Here is a 22,226-nt window from a genome sequence, read left to right as displayed (position 1 = left end):
TGGCTCCGGAAGTGTACACAGCAGCTATTAATAGCAATTTAGAATTCCAAGCAGCACAGTGGAATAGGTAGGTGATAGAAAACGATATGCACATTATTAGGAACTATTAGAAAAGGTAAAAGAAAATAAATCAGCAAATGCTATGAAAATATTATAGTAATCCTTGTTTCCTCTATATTAATGCCTTAATCCTTATCAGCTTCACTTGAGAGAAATGCCCACTAGTCATTACAGCTGTAATTCTAAGAATAACACTCAGCCTTGCAGCCTTATTCAGAGAGAAAACATTCATATAAACACCTTTCTTGCTCCTCTGTGGTCCTGATGCAGATGCTCATTTGAATGTACATCCTTAGTTGAATGTCATGCTTCTCCAAGCAATGCCAGCTCTACCATTAGGCAGAGTGAAGTGGCTGCCTTAGGTGGCAGATACTGAGAAGCAGGGATAGGCAGCAAGACTCTGCTTACCCATAGCTTGGAAGCAGGAGCAAGGCAGCTAGGTTAAGCTTGTCCATAGCTGGGGCTGAGCTCTGTTAGGTGGCTCCTGCAAGCATCCAATGATTTGTCTGCTCTGCAGTTCAGTTTTGTTGCTCCACTTCAGTCAAATGATATATGTCCAGTGTTAGAAACTGAGAGATGAAAGCTAGGAGCTAAACGGCACCTTTAACCTAGGTTATGGGCGCAACAACAGAATGTCTAGGCACCCTTTTTTATAACAAGAATACAGAGCTGAAAATGAATGAACTGCAGCTAAAATATTATGTTCCTTTTTCACATGGATTAGTCCTTCTCCAGCCCACCCCCCTAATATTCTTAAGAGGGTCTCTTGTACAGTCTTCAGAGAGTAGTTGGAAGTGGGGAGGCAGAAAAAGGTCCTCCTTCCACTCTGCAGTTTCAGCCTGAAATCTTAGGCACAGTACTGCACCCAGAGCTCAGAAACTGCTTGCGCTAATGAAATTCCCTGTCGCAAAATGTGCCTAGAACAATGGGAGTTTCACACACTATATATGTCCTGTCTCTTATTCCAGGTGCGGGAGCAGATGTCATGAGGGCTCATCCATAGGAACTGCTCCTTAAAAGATGGCCGGAGTATCGTACTCTCATACTTTTGCCGTGTTTAAGAGCAAAGGATTATGCCAAGATTGTCCAAAGCATTCCAGAAACTAATCTACGCTGGTCAGTTATGTTAAAAATGCATTATAAAGATTTACACCAGACGGTGCTATAGAGCAGCAATCCGTCATCAATGCAAAATTGCATTGAGAGCTATATTACGTTTTTTTTAATATAGGGTTTTTACAGATCAGTATAGATCCAGCCCAAATGTTCTATTGGTTGTGCACAAAGTAAAATGTTCAACCAGTTCTCACATATACTGTGCTTCACATGCATATCAAGGCTGTTGACTTTGATTGGCTGAATGAGTGCTATAATGTTGCACTGCAGATTGTGCTCTGAGTTTCAGAGCAACTTGTTATGCAGACGGCTTCTATTAAGCAGGGGAAATTTCAAAGCTGTGCAAGTCTTCTGGGTTGCCAATACAGTTTGCACATGCTCAATGGATACCAAGAATTTGAGCTTGTTTTTAAAGAATTCTCAAATGTGTATTTTCACTGAAGTATTGTCTTAAATGAACAGTGGAAGTCCTGCTGAAAAGTGAGATGACTGAAAATATCTTAAAATGTATTGAAATCCTGGATATATTTATGACTCCTGGATATATTTATGACTCCAGTTGTAAACATAATACATCATAATCAAGAGCCAACCACTGCAGTGTTAGAGCAATGTTCAGTGCCCATAAGATGGGGTAAATATTGTTGAACATAGCGGAGCCTTTCTTAATTCTTTACACGTTGTAATTATTCTTTGTGCTCCACTGCATGGATCATTAATTTAAATAAAGGGGAAGTTATTAGATCTTCTTAATGATTTAGCACTCTTAAAGTGCCGGAAAACTGTTAGTTATTACCACTAGGACTGCCAGGATGAATTGCCGTGCTACATTTTTGACAACATAAGGAGACTTGAATGTCTAAAGTAAATGTACTGCTCCTTCTACATATTGCATGAAATGGCAATTGTCTCTAGATCAGCTTCATAATGGGTTTCTGTGGGAGGTAGTATCAATCCAAGAATCCATTCTTACAATACCCTAAAGGAAGGAGCAATAACTCAGTGGCACAGCACATATTTTTGATGCAAGAGCTGCCAGGTTCATTCCCTGGCACCTGCAGTTAAAAGAATTAGATATCAGAAAGGCTAAGGAGACCTGTGCCTAAGACCCTGGAGAGTGACTGCCAGTCAGAGTAGACATTACTGGTTGGTCTGAACAACTATCTGGCTCAGCATCATACTGTGTTGGGTTTTTTAGAGGGGGACAGATTGTGCTAAATTCCTGGTGTCATATCCTCCTCCTAATTCCTGGATTTAGTAAAAGTTAGAATTAATCAACGTTTGATTAAACTTTGCCAAAGACAGAAATCCGCTGGCTAATGAGTCAAGCCAGTTCAGCAGACAAAGGCTAGTGATAACCCATTAAAGAAACCATCAGAGGACAAGATTGCCAGGCAAAGGGGAGTTGGGCTCCTTCTTTGCTGGGTGTTAGTGGGCAGAAGCAAAGGCAAGGTTTAGGGTTTCAACTTTGACTATTGTGGCTGCGGGAAGTCCATGGAGTTAGCAGCGAGAAGGAGACAGATGGGCAGAACTCCATGTGAGCTGGAACTAAGAGACACAGAGAGTGGCTTTTTGCTGTCATTTGAAACCAATTCTACCCTTAAAGGGGAAACCATACCTCATAGGATGTGCATGCTTTGCAATTCCTCCATCTAGGTGCAGGTTGTATATGTGTGCAAATAAAACCATATATCATGAAGACACTACAGTCTCTGCTATGCCTAATTTCTGAAGGAAACACAAACCATGGCTAAGCACCTGAAACCCCTTGAAACTCACCCTGCTCATGGAGATTGGGGTGGCATGCGACAATATGTTCTTATGTACCTACACAGTGCAATGGACTAAAATATCATCAACAATAAATGGAAATGCAGGATAGATTTAAATGCATTAATCCCATTCAGATATTTGATCTGTGTATATATGGTAGTGAATGAGTAAGTATCAGGATTGTGCTCACAGGCCAGCTTTCAAGTGTCATCCACTCAGGGTTTCCATCTCAGTTGCGGCCAGCAGGGTGGTGTGGGGTTTCTCACCTGGTTTTCCAATTCTACATATTGCTGTCCGTTACTGAGAGGGAGAAGGAGCGGAGCAAGACAGCAGGGAGCTCAGTGTGGTGCAAGCGCAGCAGCAACAACATCATCAGATTGGCTGCACCGCTGTGACTGCACTACACTGAGCTTTCTATCTCCCTTTCAGTAACCAGCAGAGACACATGGTGTTTTGAATAAGAGAAGAAGAGTTTGGATTTGATATCCCGCTTTATCACTACCCTAAGGAGTCTCAAGGTGGCTAACAATCTCCTTTTCCCTTCCTCCCCCACAACAAACACTCTGTGAGGTGAGTGAGGCTGAGAGACTTCAGAGAAGTGTGACTAGCCCAAGGTCACCCAGCAGCTGCATGTGGAGGAGCGGAGACGCGAACCCGGTTCACCAGATTATGAGTCCACCACTCACCACACTGGCTCTCTCTCTTAAAGCCAAGTAAGCAACGCCACAATGCCCACCCTGAGTGTCCAGCCACTACTGCCAGGTCAGAAAACTTGAGGAACTGCTGCCAATCTGTGTAGATATTACTGAGCTGGATTGACCAATAACCTGACTAGATATGAGGTAGCTTCCTATGTTATAATTCAAAGGTTACAGCAGGATGGAAAGGATAGTCCATAAGTGTTTGGAATCCCCAAGCATACACTATGTATCACTATTGCTAATTTGATGATAAAAATTAATCACCAGTATTATTGTCCCTTTAATTGAATCAATAAAGTTGTAGAAGCATGATTGAACTATATTTTTTGTGATGCATTAAATCACCAGCAGAAACATTAGGTGAAGTCTAGAATCAGCTTTCTTTTTACAGTCTTTCCAGATGCAACCCATGGTGGCAAATTAGCTGCTGATCCCTTTGTGGGCTTAGTAGTAACTGTGACCACTTGTTCAAAATAAAGATCTGGAATTATCTATAGGCAATAAATGCCTATTTTTGCAGACACCTTCCTAAAAGCTGGCTACCACTAGCAAAATAAGCATGAAGAAATAGGTGTACACTTCTGAAAACATAAGGAAATAATTCACAATGTTGTGTTCATAATGTTATTGCACAATGTTTGTTCCAGTTTCCTATTTGTAATCATGGAGTTGGTTCCAGGATAACTAGCCAATGTGGTACTCTCCAGGTATTTTGGACTACAGCTACCATCAGTCCAGCTAGAATAGCCAATCATGATAGATTATTTGAGTTGTAGTTCACAATATCTAGAGGGCACCTCATTGGTTATAAATCAGTGCCAGGTCCACTAGTGCATCTATTAATGGGCATAATTATGAAATGCAAAGTTGAGCATAACATTCACAAGTAACCCCATTTTATTTATTTAAGTAAATGTGCATATTTTTGAACACAGCATTGAAAATCTGGTATTGAAAAACAAGTTTTCTCCAGCCCCTTTCTGTATCTTTAGTGGGATTGTCATTACATTCTAAACAAAATATTGAGCTGCTACCACTCAGGCAGAAGTCTCATCAAATAAGCGAAAAAGCAGGTGAAGAATGCCATATCTCCAATCATACTTCAAGAGTGACTCACAGGTATACTCTTGTGTTGCTACCACTTCTGGTGAAAACAAATCAATAATGGGCCAGATTCAACCAGCCAGTCCTGGTTGGAAGCTAGCGGAAGAACTCCTGCTCATGCAATGGAACTTTATTCACCCTCTCCTCCTTCTAGAAAAACCATTTCTCTCCATCTTTTCTGGAGGATCAGGTGAACCCTCAGGACAGCATGTAGTGGTAGGAGTTGAGAGATCATTCCTTCAGGAAAGCAGAAATACTTGCACCATCAGAACAATCTCCTTATGTTGAACACCAATATTTATTACCCCTCAAGAGGGAGTTAGTGCATAACATGTTAACCTTTGAGGGAAAGGAAGAGGTGCAGTACAAGTCCTAAATGTTAATAAATTGCCCACAAAACACCACAGGATATTAAGTGGTTCCTTTTTAACCCACCCTAAAACTGCAATTGATGCGCTTATAAGAAAACAACTCTTTCGGAACTGTAGCAGGATTCATGGTCTCAAAGGGTGCAAACGTAGGTGGTAATTCTATCACAAATAATTAAAAAGTTATAGAAACTTCTTTTTTAAAAAAAAATCAGATGCTAATCTGACCTTTCAGGGGAGGGTCTTCCATTGAAAATGCCCTAGCAACATAACCGCAAAGTAAGGGGCACCCAAAGCAAGGTCTGCAATGAAGGCCTGGATGAATGGTCCTTCAAATATTCATCTCCTAATCCCTTCAAAGGTAAGCTTAGAAACATATTGATAACCTACACTGATCTTGTAATATGTGTTGAATATAGCATCTTCTGTTAACAACTTTGTCACTGTATTCTGGAGCAGTTTACATTTCTGAACACTTTTCAGAGTCAACCAGAGTGCAGTGCATTACTCTAGTCACATTCCAAGAGCATCTTCCTGGTCCAGCCTCACCCAGACAAGAATGCTACTGGTACATTTCTGCCTACTATGGTGCATAGACCTCAGGGGGCATCAATCACAATCAAACATTCTGTCTACAGAGACCAATATCTACATAATCTGGACTCTATTTTCATACTTAGTTTGATAAAGGAAAAAGCATTAGGAACTGGCTGCTTTCAAAAGAGAGAAGGAGGAGGAGAAGGAGGAGGAGAAATTATTCCTATTTTCATAACGTAATAGAAGAATCAGAAACACATCTGTTTCATACATACTAAAGGCAACTACCTGCATTGTACTTTTTGGTAAAATCCAGTCCTATTTTTCTAGAAAAAGAGGTGCCGGAACTCACCATGAACACCTCCCTTGTTCTCTTATAATGGCAATGATGCCCACCTGAGAGGTGCTGGAACTGAGTTCCAGTAAGTTACGGCTGAAAAAAGCCCTGATAAGATCTATTACTTTCACTAAAGCAAAGGAAGCAAATCTCTAGCAAGGGTCTAATCTGTTCAATGCTCTAATCTCTCCCCAAACCACAATCTTCTCTTGTCCTGCTCTGTGTCCTTCCTGAGTGCTTTTGTCTGGTTAGAATGTGTCCTTGAACAGTGACAAGGACCTCCTTCTGCACTATGCATATAAAGCAATATCATGCCAGTTTGGGCTACCCACCCCCAACACAAAAATAATGGAAACTGTAGTTTGCTAACTATAGTCAGCGTGAACAGGTGGGTTGAGGTTTTAGGATTAAATAGGAGCCATGGAGAAATCAAATTCAGGTCGAAATCCTGATAGGGCTAGGTGACACTTTGGCACACACATTCCTCTGCTACAATCCCAATCCATATCAGGGAGGTGGCACATTAGGTATTTATAAAAAAATGAAAAATAAACCTTGCTTGAATGGTGCCATATCTTGTTTGGGCCTAAGGAAATAGCTTCCTATACTTCTAGAAAGAAAGAAAATCCATTTTAAATATTGTCAACAGCAATCTGTGCAAGTATTCTGTGCATAGTGAATTAATGCATGAAACTCAGCCTTCACAAAAGAGGATGAAACCCTGTTGTTATTATGGGTAGCTGCGCCCATGGGTAGCAAGCTCTGTGCTACTTCAGAGGAATTTCACTCACCATTAGTTAGTTAATGAGGAGTTTGTTCCAAATGCTTCATTTACTTTAAAGCTTTGTAGTCTCTGCAAACAAGCTAACAAAGGACTTATAATTAATATGTTTCAATTAACACTTACCAGGAAACCTGCTGTGGAGGTTGGCATCACAGTTGTATCCATTGAACTGTGCGGTCACTGTGAGAAACTTTGCAGTCAGCAGGAGCAGCAACCATGCTCGTTCCATTGTAAAACCTAAGGAAAACATGAGGCAATTATTCTGTGTCCCCATTTACTGCACCAGAGATACCTATTGTGATTGTTTCGTGATCATTGGATCAGGTCTGAAATAACAAGGATCCACTGTGAAGTTGACCATCTTGCCTGATTTTAAAGCAACAGGTCTATGGATGAAAGAATGGCTGATCAACAAAGACTCGCCAGGAGGAAACCCACCTCATGGCATAGAATGTCTCTGCTCGTGCTTACATCCCTGTGCCTAAATGAGAGGGCATTATTTTCATGCCTCTTGTATTCAGTTCATTGCGTTCTTTGTGCTCTGACACAGCTTTGAACTCCTTTTCTTCCAAGGTTCTCCACTGGGTTTTTGTGCTTAAACTATACATCACAGAGCCCCGTACTATTTTCCCGGTTGGGTTTCAGGCTGTGAACCTAGGCAAGGGAAGAAGCCTGACAGAGCACAGTAAGAGGACTTATGAGTACACATGTATAGGATTGCTCTGTAAGTGTGCTGGCTTCTGTGCCACATTGTGTGCATAATAGCCAGGTAGGAGTCTCATCGTGCTGCCCAAAATAGATTGTTGACATTAATAGCTTCTTCTAGTAACACAACATAGGAAGATGCATTAAACTGAGTCAAGCTACTGGTCTGCTCAGATGAGAATTGTCTACATTGACTGGCAGCAGGTTACCAGGTTTTCAAACAGCAGTTTCCAAGACCTGCCAAATTCCAGGGAATGAACCTGGGAGCTTATGCATGCAAAACCCCTGCTCTGCCTGGACCTTCTGAGTGCAAAGCATAGGAACATTGGAAGGTGCCCTTCTGGAGAATCAGATCATTGGCCCATGTAACTCAGTACCATCAACAGTGACTGTAAGTGGCTCTCCAGAGTCTTGGGTTAAGGGTCTCTCTCTGGAGATGCTGTACTACCGGACTACAGTACATCCCTCCCTCCTCTAGGCAGCGGTGGTGGTTGCTGCTGTTGTTTTAATTTACATACCGCTTACATGGCAAAATGTAAGCATATGTTCTACTTGCCAATATTTGACTATCATGGCTATGGATTATATTTTGCAGTTCCTTTTTGCTCACATTAAAATCCTTCGGATTCAAAAGAGACCTCTTGCTTTTGTTACATTTGTTGCTTTTTAGGTGGCACAAAAATTCAGGCTTCTCCAGCTGCAAGATGTGCAACTGTGGCTATCACTTTTCTTCCTATAGATTTTTGTCTGCTGTATCAATGGGATAAATGCTCATGTTCATTATCAGCAAGCTCTTTGGTTCTGTGATGCTGGATTATCAAAATACTGTAATATTGGAACAAATCTGTGGCGAGGCTTAGCGGTCAAAGCAATCGTTCCTGCAGCATTTAACAATCTGAAAAGTGGCGTTGAGCCACTGATCAAATATGAAGTACGACATTTGGGACATTTGTGCCAGCACCTCTTGCTTTCCCTTCACTAAAGACTCTCCAGTTTATTCAGTTGTATCCAATGATTATTCCAAAAAGCATATATTATAATGTGATAATAGCATTATAACCAGTTGGCTATCTAGCCTGTTTTGGAATCATATCACGACTCAGTCAGAAAGAAAGCTGCTTATAAATGCTCAAAAATACGTATAACCTGAAGTCTCTACATCTAATTGTGTGGTTTCAGTGTAACTAACTAGTATGAAAATATTTCAATTTTAGTGCAGTTCATTTCAATTTCAAGAATGAGAGGTGCAAGTAGATTCTTTGAAATATCTATTTGAAGGAAAGATTATAAATCCTTTCCTAATGGAATGAGACAGAAGCCTTGCCACAAATTTCAATAACCAGGATAGAAGTCCACTACACTCCCTCAAGTATTAACAGACACCAAATGCATGCACAACAACCAGTAACTATTGAGCTGTTCATAGTTTTATAACCTGCTGAGTTATGCTCCTTTGGGATATTTAATAATAGGGAGAATCATTATTCTTTAAATAATGATCATTACACAAACATTATTTAAGAATTTTACTAGGACAAAGAGCTTTCTGCAGAGTTTCTGAAATAATAATAGCAAGATGCTTGGTATATTTATTCAGAATAAGTTCCACTGGGTTCAATAACACTTACTCCCACTTAAGTGTAGTTAGGATTGCAGCTTTGATTTCCTATGTGATTTCACTTTGACCCTTTTCCAACACTGCATGTGATATGTTTATTTTTATGAATTAACTGCTAATAAGCGGCTTGTTTGGTTGCACACATCTACTCTTCAAAGAGGAAATGACACAATTTTCATAACAGCAGTGATTTTTAATATTATTATTTTTAAAAGCTGTGCATCTGTGACTCATGCTAATGAAACAATTTTTCTTCAATTTTGCAATGAGCAGCTTATTTCCAGCTGTGAGAAAACAGAGCTGTTGCACTGCAATTCTGTCTTCTAACTCCGTTCTGAAAAGTAAGTTGCCTCTGAATCTTGTGTCACTTGTGAGTTCTGAGAGTTCTATAATGTGTTGGTGAGCATGTTGCTTAATGCATACAAATGGTCCTAGTATAATCCTCATGATATCTGCAGAGCAAGATCTTCTCCCCACTGTCAGAAGGGACGCTCAGTTTCTTTCAGAGAAGTCAATCCATGGACTAGATAGATCAATGATCTGTCTCAGTAGAAGGCAGCTTCATATTATAGGATATTCCCATATTCCAGATGTGAATGCAGATCAAAGTACATATCATTTGGGTTTAATTAACCTGTATACGCTTGCAGAGGGTGGACTAGAGAACTTTTGTTGTGAGGAAGGAATCAGTAGGGAATAATAAATAAATACTTTATTCAATTATGAAATTTTCTATCCTGTTGTATTCTCCAGAGAGACTGAAGGTGGCTAACAAGAGATAATAATGACATTAAAACAGAACAAATCAAACACAAAACAATAAATAACCAATTTAGCAAATTCCTCCAGCATACATAAAGCTAATCTAATTAAAAATTACAAAGTTAACCAAAGTTTTCACCAACCACCTAAAATAGGTACCATGATGGGGCCTAATAGAGTTCATTCTGCAATGCATTCCATGGGGCAGATGGCAGAAGAGAAAAGGTTGTACTGGTATGTTGAGTTGACACCAGCCTTGCCTCCCATGATACAGGGATAAAACAAATAAGTGAACATATAAATATAAATTGTTCACATATGATTGAAGGTATTAGCAATTAGATCATTTCGTAGCTTCTCACTTCCAGCTTTAAAATAAAGGTAGTATCCCTTTATCTCTTAGAACCATTCCTGATTTCATTTCTTCAGAAAAAGAAATTGCCTGAAAGAAATATGCTATTTGGTTGCAGTATAATACAAGTTTATCTAATCCTGAAAAGTTATATATACACCTTTGAGAATATAAGGTTTCTGATATTTCATTAAGTAAGCACACAAAAGTCCTAAGCCTTTAAATTCACAATTCCCACAGTTTTTTTATTTAAAAACTCAGTGCGGGAAGGTAAATTTTATGATGAAATTGAAAACTGATTCCTTTATGTACTTTGACTCTCACTCAAAGAAACTTTGAAGTCATACTGGAAACAATTTTGGGAATCATCTAGTTGAGAGGAAAAAGTGAAAATATGTGCCATTCACTATAATACATCCTCAGATTGAGAGTAATGGTAAGTGGGATTGTATGCCCACTTTGGTTATCATCAGAGAACGATGAAAACCTTCTCAGAATACATTTAACTATTAATGTCCGCATGCTGTTCTGAACTACGTCGATAACAAACAAAGGATTTTATTTCAAAGCCAACTTATTTCTCAATCAGAAATGCATAGCCATTTTAGAGAAACAAAAATAATATCCCTTCTTCACATCAACAATTTGAGATTACTCTTCCAGTCATTGAATTAATCCCTTCAGTTGCAATGGAATCCTGATAAGAAATCTCCCTTATCTAACTTCCCCATTTGCATCTCTTACTGAGTTGATTGTGAGAACTTGCTAGACTGACACCATTAGCCGGGTAAGATTGTCTGTTCCGCTTCATGGAACCAATTGCAAAGTTTTGTGTTAGATCTACTTCACCATCCTAAAACAATTTCCTGTCCTAGTGCACTTCTCAGATCAAAAGAACAATGTGCAGCTGGATTTCAACAACTACAAACCAGGATTTTAAAAAATGAACACTTCCTCTCACACTGGGACTTTGACAGAACTTTGCTTCTCCATGCCCATAATCAACGTCCAACAACTCAACAGGAGTTACCCATGAACCCTTAATGCCTGACAAGAGATACAAAGGATACTTGGGGGGAATGTACACATCCATTGAGACTAACCGAAAAGATATTGGACCATTTTTAAGTGGCTTACATGAAGGGCACTTACCCAAATCCCCTGTAGCTGTTGAGTCAGCTGTACTCCATGTATCCTGTGCTGCTGCATGTAAGCGAGTGTTTAACATCACTGCCTAGCAGAACTTTTTCAGAAAATACTCCATCTCCTCTGATGGGGAAAGAGACACTCATTATGGAAATTCTTTTTAAAAGTATGTCTGGATATTAGATGGGAAAGGCTGCCAATTCTCAAAATGCTTAACAAGCCTGTTCATCACCAGACTGAAATCGGAGTAGTTTCTTTATGATGGCTTTTTCAGTTCTGTGTCCTTTTTTAAAAAAAAAACTATGCTTTTGATCTTCAACTTTCCAGGGTAGAAATATTTCAAGAGGTCTGTGGGGGGGGTGAGCAATCAATCTGGAGATATTATTCTGTCATCAGCTCATTGAGGGAAAATCTTGTCTGCTCAAAAGAGAGAGAGAGAAGAGAGAAAAGAAAGCCTGGAGATAGCATCTGCCAGTTATCAGTGTTCTGTTGTGCTTTGTGAGAAATTTCTAACCCTTTTTCAATTGTGATCATACTCAAAACCAGAGAGCGAGAAACAGGGGGCAACACATTTCTTGTTGAGATAAAATGTGATATGTGATGTTGCTGTGAATGCAGTTGTCATCAGAATACAATTCATCAGCAAGGTATCTATATACATACAAAACCAGATGAACATAATGGAATAGATCAAGCAGCTAGAAACTGAGCTACTAGAAGCTAGTGTTGACCAACATGCAGGGTGTGGTTGTTATATTATCCTGCTAAGTCTCTTGGTCTTATTGTTTTGGCATGTTTGATCATTAATTTAGAATAAGAAAAGGAAATGATGATAAATCTTCTCACTGCAGCCAAAGTGACCACCAGTAAAACTTAGAGGGAGACTGCATCAATAACAGAATGAACATTAAAAAATGGAACGATAATGTATGTAGTCAAATTAACAAACTTAGAATGAGGAAAGGCAACAGCTTATAGGAAACTGGAGTATTTTCATAGTGCACTGAAACTTGAAAGGTTTCAGTGGTTCATTTTACTATGCTGCAAATGATTTTTAAATGCTGTGGTGATTTTTACTTATCATTAATGTATTTATCGATTTGTTGATTTACTTACTGATTTTGTTTTAAAAAACAAATCTTCTGACTTAATATGTGAGTCATCCTACTGCAGCTTTACTGTATGTTTAAAAAATCATTCTCCTGGGTTTTTATTTTATTTTGGAATATTCCATATAAATGACAATAAAGAAACTAATCTGAGCTGATGGCAAATGGAGCACCTTTCATACCAACAGCAGGAAAGAAACAAAACAGATTTAAGTCACAGAGGGTTGGGTGTATGCCAGACTTAAGGGGTGTAGAAGCTTTATCAGCACAAGGGCCACATTGCTCATACACAACTTTCTGAGGGAAGCCTGCCACTGGTGGGTGGAGCTAGAGGCAGAAGTAGGAGTGGCCAGAGGCAAAAGCAGGTGGAGCAAGAGATAAGCCTCTTACTGTTGAACAGTAGACTACGTTCCAGTGGTTTCTGCTCTCTCTTCCCCCACCCCCACCCCACATATCTCTCCATCCTCCAACCAGCAACCAGGCAAGCAAGAGGCATTATCACTATTTAACAACATTTAACTAATGGAAGAAGGTCCAAAATAACGGTCCCAGCATTTTCTTGTTTAGTTATTTCCTGTGGGTTTTGATTGCACCCAAGAAGTGCATCCACTTCACTGAAGTCAAGCAGCTGAAGATTACAGTCTTGAGACGCAATCTGAAAAGACGTGTGTACATATTTCATGCACATACTTTTTAAAGGAGTGTGTCCCCATCTGCTCTTTGAAAAGAAAAGAAAAATGGAACAAACAAAATAAACTGTTATTTAAATTTCTAAGTTAAAATATTTGGTATAAGAAGAGATTTAAGGGGAACCATTTATACATGAAGTTGCTTTATACAGAAACTATAGTGGGTCCAAAATAATGAAGCAGAGATTGGTTGATATGGTTATTATAGGCCAGCGCTTTGCTATGTGAACTAGTTTCCATTCCATATCTGGGTCCGATTCAAAGTTCTGGTATTAACCTTTAGATTGAGGTCAAGTTACCTAAAGGATTGCCTCCACCAGTTTATACCTACCAGAACCCTGAGATCAACTTCTGAGCCCTTCTCACAGTAGCTCTGCCAAAGAAGGTCCAGTGAGTAGCTACTAGAAGGTCTTTTCAATGTTGGTGTCCCTGTTATGAAATGGCCTCCTCATGGAGGCCCAATATGGCCATCATTCTGGTGCCAGGAGACCTTTTCATTTACAAAATGTTTTTAACCCTTTTAGTTTTGTTGCAATTATGTCATTTTTAGCATTTTTTTCTGTTTTAAACTTTCTTTTCATGATACATTTTTGTCTTTTATGATTTTAGCTTTTGCTTGCAAATGACCCAGAAATCTCAAATGCTGAATAATTATGATACATAATAATCAAAATAATGTATACTCAAAATGGTATACATCTACTAGTGGCTAATTACTTTTGAACAGGTCTAGTGACAAATACCCTGCTCATTAAATGTTAATTATCATCATTATTTATTAAATTTGTTACTTGCCTTATCTTGCCCAAAGCAACTTACAACCAATAACTAACCAACCAAACATACAAAGAAAAAACCTCACATAGCTACATTCAAAAACATCCCACCCACTTCTAAAAGGCCACAGATACTATAGTTAAAGGCCGAAGGCCTGTACTTAGAGGGAAATGTTTGCCTGGCACCTAAAAATATATAGTGAAGCCACCCTGGGGAGAGCATTCCACAAAGGAGGAGTCACTGCGGAAAAAGCCCATTCTCATGTTGCCATGCTCTGGAGCTCTTGTGGAAGAGGCACATGAAGAAGGGCCTCAGATGATGGCATGGCCTGGTTGGTTAACATATGGTGAGGCAGTCCTTGAGGTAATGATGTTCTGAGCTGTTTAAGGCTTTATAGGTCAAAACAAGTGCATTGAATTGGAACCTGAAAGTAACTGGCAGCCAGTGCAGTTGGGCCAGGATTGATGAGCAACCTGGGCAGCGAATTCTGCACCAGCTGAAATTTCTGAACCGTTTTCAGAGGCAACCCCAAGTATAATGCATTGTAGTAATGGGAGTTATGGAAAATGAAATCTATAGCAGCATAGCAATCCCTGCAGAGATAGCAAAACACTATGTTTTGTTGGGCTGAGTTGGTGTATGCACCACCCCACACATTTATTTGCTGGTGCAGCAACTCATGGTGGGCAGGAGGAACCTCACCACACTAGATCTGGATCAGAGACAACAACAACAACAACAATTTATTATTTATACCCTGCCCATCTGGCTGAGTTTCCCCAGCCACTCTGGGTGGCTCCCAACCGAATATTCAAAACACAATACAGCATTAAACATTAAAAACTTCCCTAAACAGGGCTGCCTTAAGATGTCTTTTAAAAGTAAGATAGTTGCTTATTGCCTTGACATCTGATGGGAGGACGTTCCACAGGGCAGGCGCCACTACCAAGAAGGCCCTCTGCTTGATTCCCTGTAACCTCACTTCTCACAGTGAAGAAACCACCAGAAAGCCCTCTGCGCTGGACTTCAGTGAACGATGGGGGTGGAGACGCTCCTTCAGGTATACTGGGCCCAGGCTGTTTAGGGCTTTAAAGGTCAGCACCAACACTTTGAACTATGCTTGGAAATGTACTGGGAGCCAATGCAGATCTCTCAGGGCCAGTGTTATATGGTCTCAGTGATCACTCCCAGTTACCAGTCTAGCTGCCGCTTTCTGGATTAATTGAAGTTTCTGAGTTACTTTCAAAGGTAGCCCCACATAGAGTGCATTGCAGTAGTCCAAGCATTCCACTTAGAAAGCTGGCATATACTGAGTCAGGGCTTCAAGGTCCCAGAGTTTCAAGCAGGGATCTTTCCCAGGCCAACCTGGGATTGCCAGAGATTGAACTGGGACTATTTGCATGCAAAGCATGTGCTCTACCATAGAGGTGCAGCTCCCCACTCCCGCTCCCATTTCTAGAAAAGAACAATTCTCATGTCACTGTGCCATTTTGACACCACAAGAGAGCCATGGCCTGGTAAATTATGGATGTGCCAATCACTGAATTTACCTGAAGAAATTCCCATTAGCATCTGTTGAAGTATGTATAAGTAAAAGACTGAGTAAAACCTAACTACTACCTCACTCAGAGAGTAGTTACAATGATTTCACTCGGCAGAGATACTGTCAAGTGGTAGAAGCTGGAATGCTGAAGAATTATTCACATTTTTAAGATCTCCAATTAAAGCCAAGGCAGGATCACTCTCTGCTTGAAAGGAATCAGCAATAGAATATTGCTTAAGCATCATAAACAAGTGTACTTAGGGCACCTTTTTATCCTTGGGTAGATTTACAGTATGTGAATCTTCTGATTTTATGATGTCATTAGTATAAAAAAAAAGCCTTTTGGTCTTTAGCGGAGGTTATTAAAAACATAAAATCATTTTACAACCTCAGTCGCTGTATCTTTCCATTAACAGTGACATGAAATGTGCCGCCCCATGAAGATCCCGATTGGCATTTGGAAAGCTTTTCCTCTGGCAGGAGCACAGCATAACCCCGGGTCCATTCTTCAAGATTACTTAGGTCTTCCATAAAACCACCGCACAAAATCTACATTTCAATCTATGCCTCTCCGGAGCCCTTCCTGGTGCACTAAAAACATATCCATGCAGTTATCACAGCATGCCTTCAAAAACGTAGGATGCTGTTCAGCATGTTGTCAGAAAGGAAAATTTGCTTAAATGTGAAATTTGAACTTTCAAATTACTTGATTTTTGATTTTTGGTACCTGAAGAAGTGTGCATGCACACGAAAGCTCATACCAAGAACTAACTTAGTTGGTCTTTAAGGTGCTACTGGAAGGAATTTTTTTATTTTGACTATGGCAGACCAACACGGCTACCTATCTGTAACTTGATTTTTGTAGCTATTTTTTAAATACATCCTATGATATTAACTCCAATATCATAAGATGTATACAAATAATAGCTTTTTCTCTAGGGTCACAGTTCTCATTAAAAGGTGAATCTACCTAATCAATACTTTCTGAAACAATATGTGAATGAAAACACAGCTATCCGTCAACATTCGCACCTCTCTGAATTTTGCAATGCAGTTTTCCCTCCAACTGATGTTTACAAAAATGCCTATACAAGTGTGCAATTCACCTTGCTGTGCCGTCGTGTGTTGTCTGTCATTGGGACAGGGCACAGCAGGAATTTTCTCACTTGGTTGATTGGCTGTGGCTATTTGGGTTTCACTTGTGGTGTAGCAAATTGTCACAATTTGTAAGGTTGCAGATAGGCACTGATTCAGGTGATAGGGATGGGCCTAAATTCTGCCAAAAACCAAAACTAAAATTTGAGTCAAGTGTCAATTTATTTAGGGGGGAGGTATCTGGGTCTGAACACGCAACATGGCAAAAAGCTGTATGTTATGTGACATTTCATACACAAATGTGTATTTTAGGATAAACCCTCACAGATTTTCCATGAGAAATTTTCTTTACACACACGCACTTTGATGTGGAAATGTAGAGAGCTGATCCTGAAACTGGTAAAATGAAGAACAGAAAGAAACCAAAACTGACCAATTTATGCATATTTATTTCTCCCTGAGTGTAATTCTTTCATGCAGCCAGAACAGAAGAGGGAAGCCTGGGGAAACTGAGAAGATTTTACAAGTAAGCCCTAAAGGAAGGGGGAAACCTATAACAACTTAATGGGAACTAAACACACCTAGTCAGCATAGACCAACTTAATGAGAACCTAGTCGGCACAGAATAATGACTGGCTGCTGTACAGTGAATGGGGCAGATTAGTTGCTAATATGTATAATAGGCAATCACTCATGATAAAAATGGGTTGGATCGAAACAATGGGTTGGTGTGCCCCAGTACTTAGTAGAAGAAGAAGAAGAAGAAGAAGAAGAAGAGTTTGGATTTGATATCCCGCCTTTCACTCCCCTTCAGGAGTCTCAAAGCGGCTAACATTCTCCTTTCCCTTCCTCCCCCACAACAAACACTCTGTGAGGTGAGTGGGGCTGAGAGACTTCAGAGAAGTGTGACTGGCCCAAGGTCACCCAGCAGCTGCATGTGGAGGAGCGGAGACGCGAACCCGGTTCCCCAGATTACGAGACTACCGCTCTTAACCACTACACCACACTGGCTCTCTCTAGTATCTATCTATCTATCTATCTATCTATCATCTATCTATCGTCTATCACATGTCACTATTCAGTTTTTAAAAATCAGAGCAGTTTACAACAATCACACATAAAACTATACAATAAAAACCACATAAAAAATAAAATAAGAGAAAATAACTGTAACCATGGTTTAAAGGTGAGCATACAGTGTATTGGTGCACAGGGTTAAAATCACTCACCCCCTCATTCCTGTTGTGGAGCCCTGTCAGGTTGTAAGCCTTGGTTTGATTTAGGATTACGTCTAAACCCGGGCTCATGTTTTATTTCCCTCAAGCAAATCTTAAGGAGTCAAAAACAAGCACTGGATACAGTTTGTGGTTTAGAGAGAGAGAAACTCATGGTAAAATCAGTAGAAGCACACGACACGTTCGCCATTAAAGTGCTGTTCCAGGAAAAATTATACATGAGGAGTGTAAACAAACATTTAAAATGCAGTTTTTAAACTATAGTTAAGCTTAACTGTGGTTTGAAGTACTGTGCAAACCAGGCCTTTGTCATGCTTCATTAGAATAGAGCCACTGAAAACAATCGGACTTGAGTCCCACTGATTTTAAAATTCAGACACCCTCTCAAGGGTCACACATTTGAATTTATGCCTTTGCTGAGGCACACAAATACCCAAATTCAATTTGTGAATGCAAAGTGGTCAATTTGTTGCAATGCCCTGAGTATTTGCAATGTATATTTAATGGAAGGGAATTATCTTTATTCATGAGCGCGGTCAGAGGGATTAGGTTTTCAAAGGTATGGGAATCTCTGCGAAGGTAATGAGCCTGCATCCCTTTGCTCTCTTCGATTCATGTGAAACAATCTCATCTCTTCTGCCCCCAGACTGTGTAAGCTTGTTAGCCACTTGCCTTTTCATTCTAACTCTATTTATTAGCAGAGGAAGGGTTTTGCTATGTAAAATATTCAACAGGGTTGATGGGGAGTCTTTAGACCTGTTCAGGACAATTGCAACCAGTTATTCAAGGCAGAACACATGTAAGCGTGAAATACTTCATGTACCACAGAAATGGAAAGCAAAAAAAAAACCAGACTTTACAAGATTCCTCATTACAAGTGACACTTCACTCCTTACAGACATATGCGTTTTTTAACATTTCACGCACCCAGCCTGTTACTTGAATGCTTATGACTGCACTTTATATCAAATGGATACTATAAATTCTGATGTTGGAAAGTACTGTTCCAGAAAACTTTACAGAAGATGAGTAAAACAAATATTTAAAACACTATTTTTAAAAAAGTATTTCTCTTTGGCAGTTTAGAATGTCATTTATTAGTATTCACTGCTTCACCTACTATATAATGCATGGGTTGCTGTGCTGGGTGTGATTTTCAAAGCAGACCAACAGAACATTTTGCTGGAGTAGGTAGAAGGGAAGGCAAAACAACACTACTGATGGGAATAAAAAAAAAAAGTCCGGTTTGTTTACTAATGCTGAAAAGGTACTGCCATTTAACTGATTCTGAAATTAGAAAGAAATAATGTATTCATAAAAGTTATATAAGCAAATAAAATGTTAATCTGTTGATTAAAACAACAATATCTGATTTATAAACCAAAATACATTTCCCCAAACCAGGATACATTCCTCAAAAGAGATGAGACCATCTTAGCTGTGAGTCCTAGAAGACCCATTTCCTCCTAGCCTGGGAAGGCATGGCTCAGACTGACTCCAGCTACAAAAGCTGAGGCCACTGAGCAGACTCTTGAGCCATTGCTGTCTTTATTGCCTTTATATCCTTAATTGTCGATCTTGTGATTTATGTGTGAATTGTTCAGTTTGGATGTGTATTTTGAATGTTTTAGTCAGTGTTTTTTTTCTGGGGGTACGCAGGGGTATGCATACCTGTAAACATTTTGTGAATCTAAGTTTGGTCTCATTGAGGGGCAGTATTTCAATATGAGTAGGAAAATGAGAGCACCCCTAAAAAAATTTTTAGGAAAAAAGCACTGCTTTTAGTTACTGTTTATGACTTCTTTCGTTATGTTGTAGTTATGTATTTTTTCATGTTGTAAGCAACCTCAAGCATGGTTTGGACTGTAAAAAGAAGACATACAAATAAAATTAAGTATGTATGTATGTATGTATGTATGTATGTATGTGGTTTCAACATACTTAACTTGCAATTCTATGCCCGCTTATTTGGGAGTCATTTGGGAGTTCCAATGAACACAATTTATCTTACCACTGAGTAAACATATACTCTACTTTGAGGGTTTTGTTGTTGTTTTTTACAATTAAGCAGTATATAAGTTTTATGAAACACAAACAAACAAATAGGATTGCACTGTTAAATTATCCTGGTCAAATGTCAATACTTTAAAAGTCCTATTGACTTTAGAGGAAGGGTTAGTGTGCTTCAAGCTGCATTCCTATACATACATGCTTATGAGTAAGTCCCACTGAACTCATTGAGACTTATTCCTCAGCACACATATATATATACTCTGGATATATATAAGATTGTACTGTAAATCTCATCCACTGGAATTAATGGGACTTAAAGCTGCCTCATGGTTATGAACACTGGCAGAATGGGGTCTTCCTATAGTCTGTTCAAGCTTTGAGGGGTGTCATTATGCATTTTTAATTAGGACAGACCCATAACAATATCCAGGTAGGACGTTGAGGCATTTCCTGTTTTATTTTGTTTTGTTGTTTTGTTTTGTTTTGTTTTGTTTTGTTTTGTTTTGTTCAGGGAAGTTTTTAATATGTGACATTTTAGTGTATTTTTCATCTTTGTTGGAAGCCGCCCAGAGTGGCTGGGGAAACCCAGCCAGATGGGCAGGGTACAAATAATAAATTTTTTATTTTATTATTTTTATTATTATTATTATTATTATTATTATTATTATTATTATTATTATTATTATTATTTTGTTACATCCTGTGCCAAAGTAGCTTGGCCAGGCTTAGGTACACGTTGACACAGGAAGGAAGCACCAGTTGCTGCTCTGCTTCAGCTAGCAAAATGTCTTGGGTCAGCCCTATATCTGGTTGCCCCTAGTTATTAAAAAATTGGCATTATCACTTAGCACTATTTTCAGATCTTAACAGTGTTGTGTGTCTAAATGCTTTAAACAGTTTTAAAGGGTGAATATTTTCATCCTCACATAAGGCTCGGCGGGGGGAGCATTTCAAGCCTTGGGATAAAGAGAGCATTTTGATTTTGAAAAGTCACACTAAACTAATCTCTCTTGTCTAACAGCTGTGCCCTTCATCCTCTTTCACTTAAAGTCAACCATCACAGCCCCTTCTTTTGGCTGGGGTAACAAGCAGCCCATTAAAAACTTAGAGGCGTGGACAGATTCCCCCATTCAGATGGTTCCCAACACACTTGCAGGTGATGAACAGCATCTCTTGTGTTTCTGAGAAAAAGCCAACACAGAGAGGATATTATTCTCTAAGTGGTTTCCTGGTTTCACATTTTCTGGAGTATAGTGTTAAGTTGCTGAAAGACTACTTCATTCATATGATTGGGAACCAGTTCGACATTAGAATGTAGGATAAGTGAAGCAACAATTATTGGAATGAAAATTATGAGCAGTTTAGATTATACCTCAAAGAGTGATGCCTACATTTTTATGTTATATTGTGGTCACATCAAGGGGCTTTTATCATAAGGTTTTCTCTCATTCTTGAACCCTTGCATACATGAGTGGTCTCAAAAGCTACCATAAAGAGCACCAGTATAAGTGCTGGAATGAGCAGGACAGCAGCAATGGGACTTTGCCATTCACATTTTCATCATTAAGAACAAGAGCTCTATAGACATTAGCCTTCCATCCTTTCTTTACCCACTAATTCAACCATCTTCAAAGGATATTAGCAGGGTTTTAACACTGAGTAAATATAGAGGAAAATCTAAGCCTGAATAGCCTCAAGACTGGAGTATGTTGGACCTTACAAAAATAATGTCCTTGATTCCAAGTAGAGTTTCATGTTCATGGTATAATCCACTCTAGCAGATGAGTTTAACAAAATTTACCAGCCCAACCATCCACATACAGATATATTGTGAGGTGGCTATATAAAATGTATTCTGATTGATTTAAGTCCAATGTCAATATGTGGCTGTCTGCCTGCCTGATCGTATCATATCTGTGTCTGTGTTCTTTGTGTCTTTCTGTATGTGATTGTGCATAAGCACTACAATAGTGTCTACTTTCAAATTATTATCTGCTCCATCAAGGGCCCAATCTGCCCTAGACATTTAAAGCAGCTCCATAGCACTTTAAACTGTCATTGCTTCCTCCAAAGAATCCTGGGAACTGTAGTTTGTTACGGGAGCTGAGAGTTCTTAGGACAACCCAAGTTTCCTCACAGAACTACAATTCCCAGAGTTCCCTGGGAAGAGGGATCAATTGTTAATTGACTTGAGAATTGTAGGGAGCAACTCTCAGCAGCCTTTACAAAGTACCATTCCCAGGATTCTTTGGAGGAAGCCCTGAACATTGTAGGATACTGATTTAAATCTATAGTTCAGCTAGGGCCAAGGATGCTGGAGCAGCATGACAAAACTTATGATGCCCATAAGGTAATATTTGGGAGGAAAGGCAGAGGTGGCAAGGTAATTCAATACAATTTAA

General features: G+C 39.4%; 2 protein-coding genes across 2 annotated transcripts in view; one reads left to right on the top strand and one right to left on the bottom strand.

Moving 5' to 3' along the window:
• ZPLD1 (zona pellucida like domain containing 1) overlaps positions 1–11,419 on the bottom strand; it is a 34,696-nt gene extending 23,277 nt beyond the window's left edge. Inside the window, exons 1-2 of the mRNA XM_082220207.1 lie at positions 11,370–11,419; positions 6,904–7,017 (exon numbers count right to left, since the gene is read on the bottom strand). Coding sequence (XP_082076333.1) covers positions 6,904–7,009 — 106 coding nt within the window. The 5' untranslated portion in view covers positions 7,010–7,017; positions 11,370–11,419. The remainder of the gene's footprint in view (positions 1–6,903; positions 7,018–11,369) is intronic.
• Positions 1–22,226, top strand: part of RPL24 (ribosomal protein L24) — a gene marked incomplete at its 5' end in the record, with an annotated part of 401,376 nt that overhangs the window by 168,398 nt on the left and 210,752 nt on the right. The gene's annotated exons all lie outside the window — the stretch shown is intronic.

The sequence above is a fragment of the Podarcis vaucheri genome (assembly GCF_965113315.1).
Source record: "Podarcis vaucheri genome assembly, chromosome: 4".
Taxonomy (NCBI): domain Eukaryota; kingdom Metazoa; phylum Chordata; class Lepidosauria; order Squamata; family Lacertidae; genus Podarcis; species Podarcis vaucheri.
The sequence above is the reverse complement of the archived record's forward strand: the minus strand, read 5'-3'. Positions and strand labels throughout refer to the sequence as shown.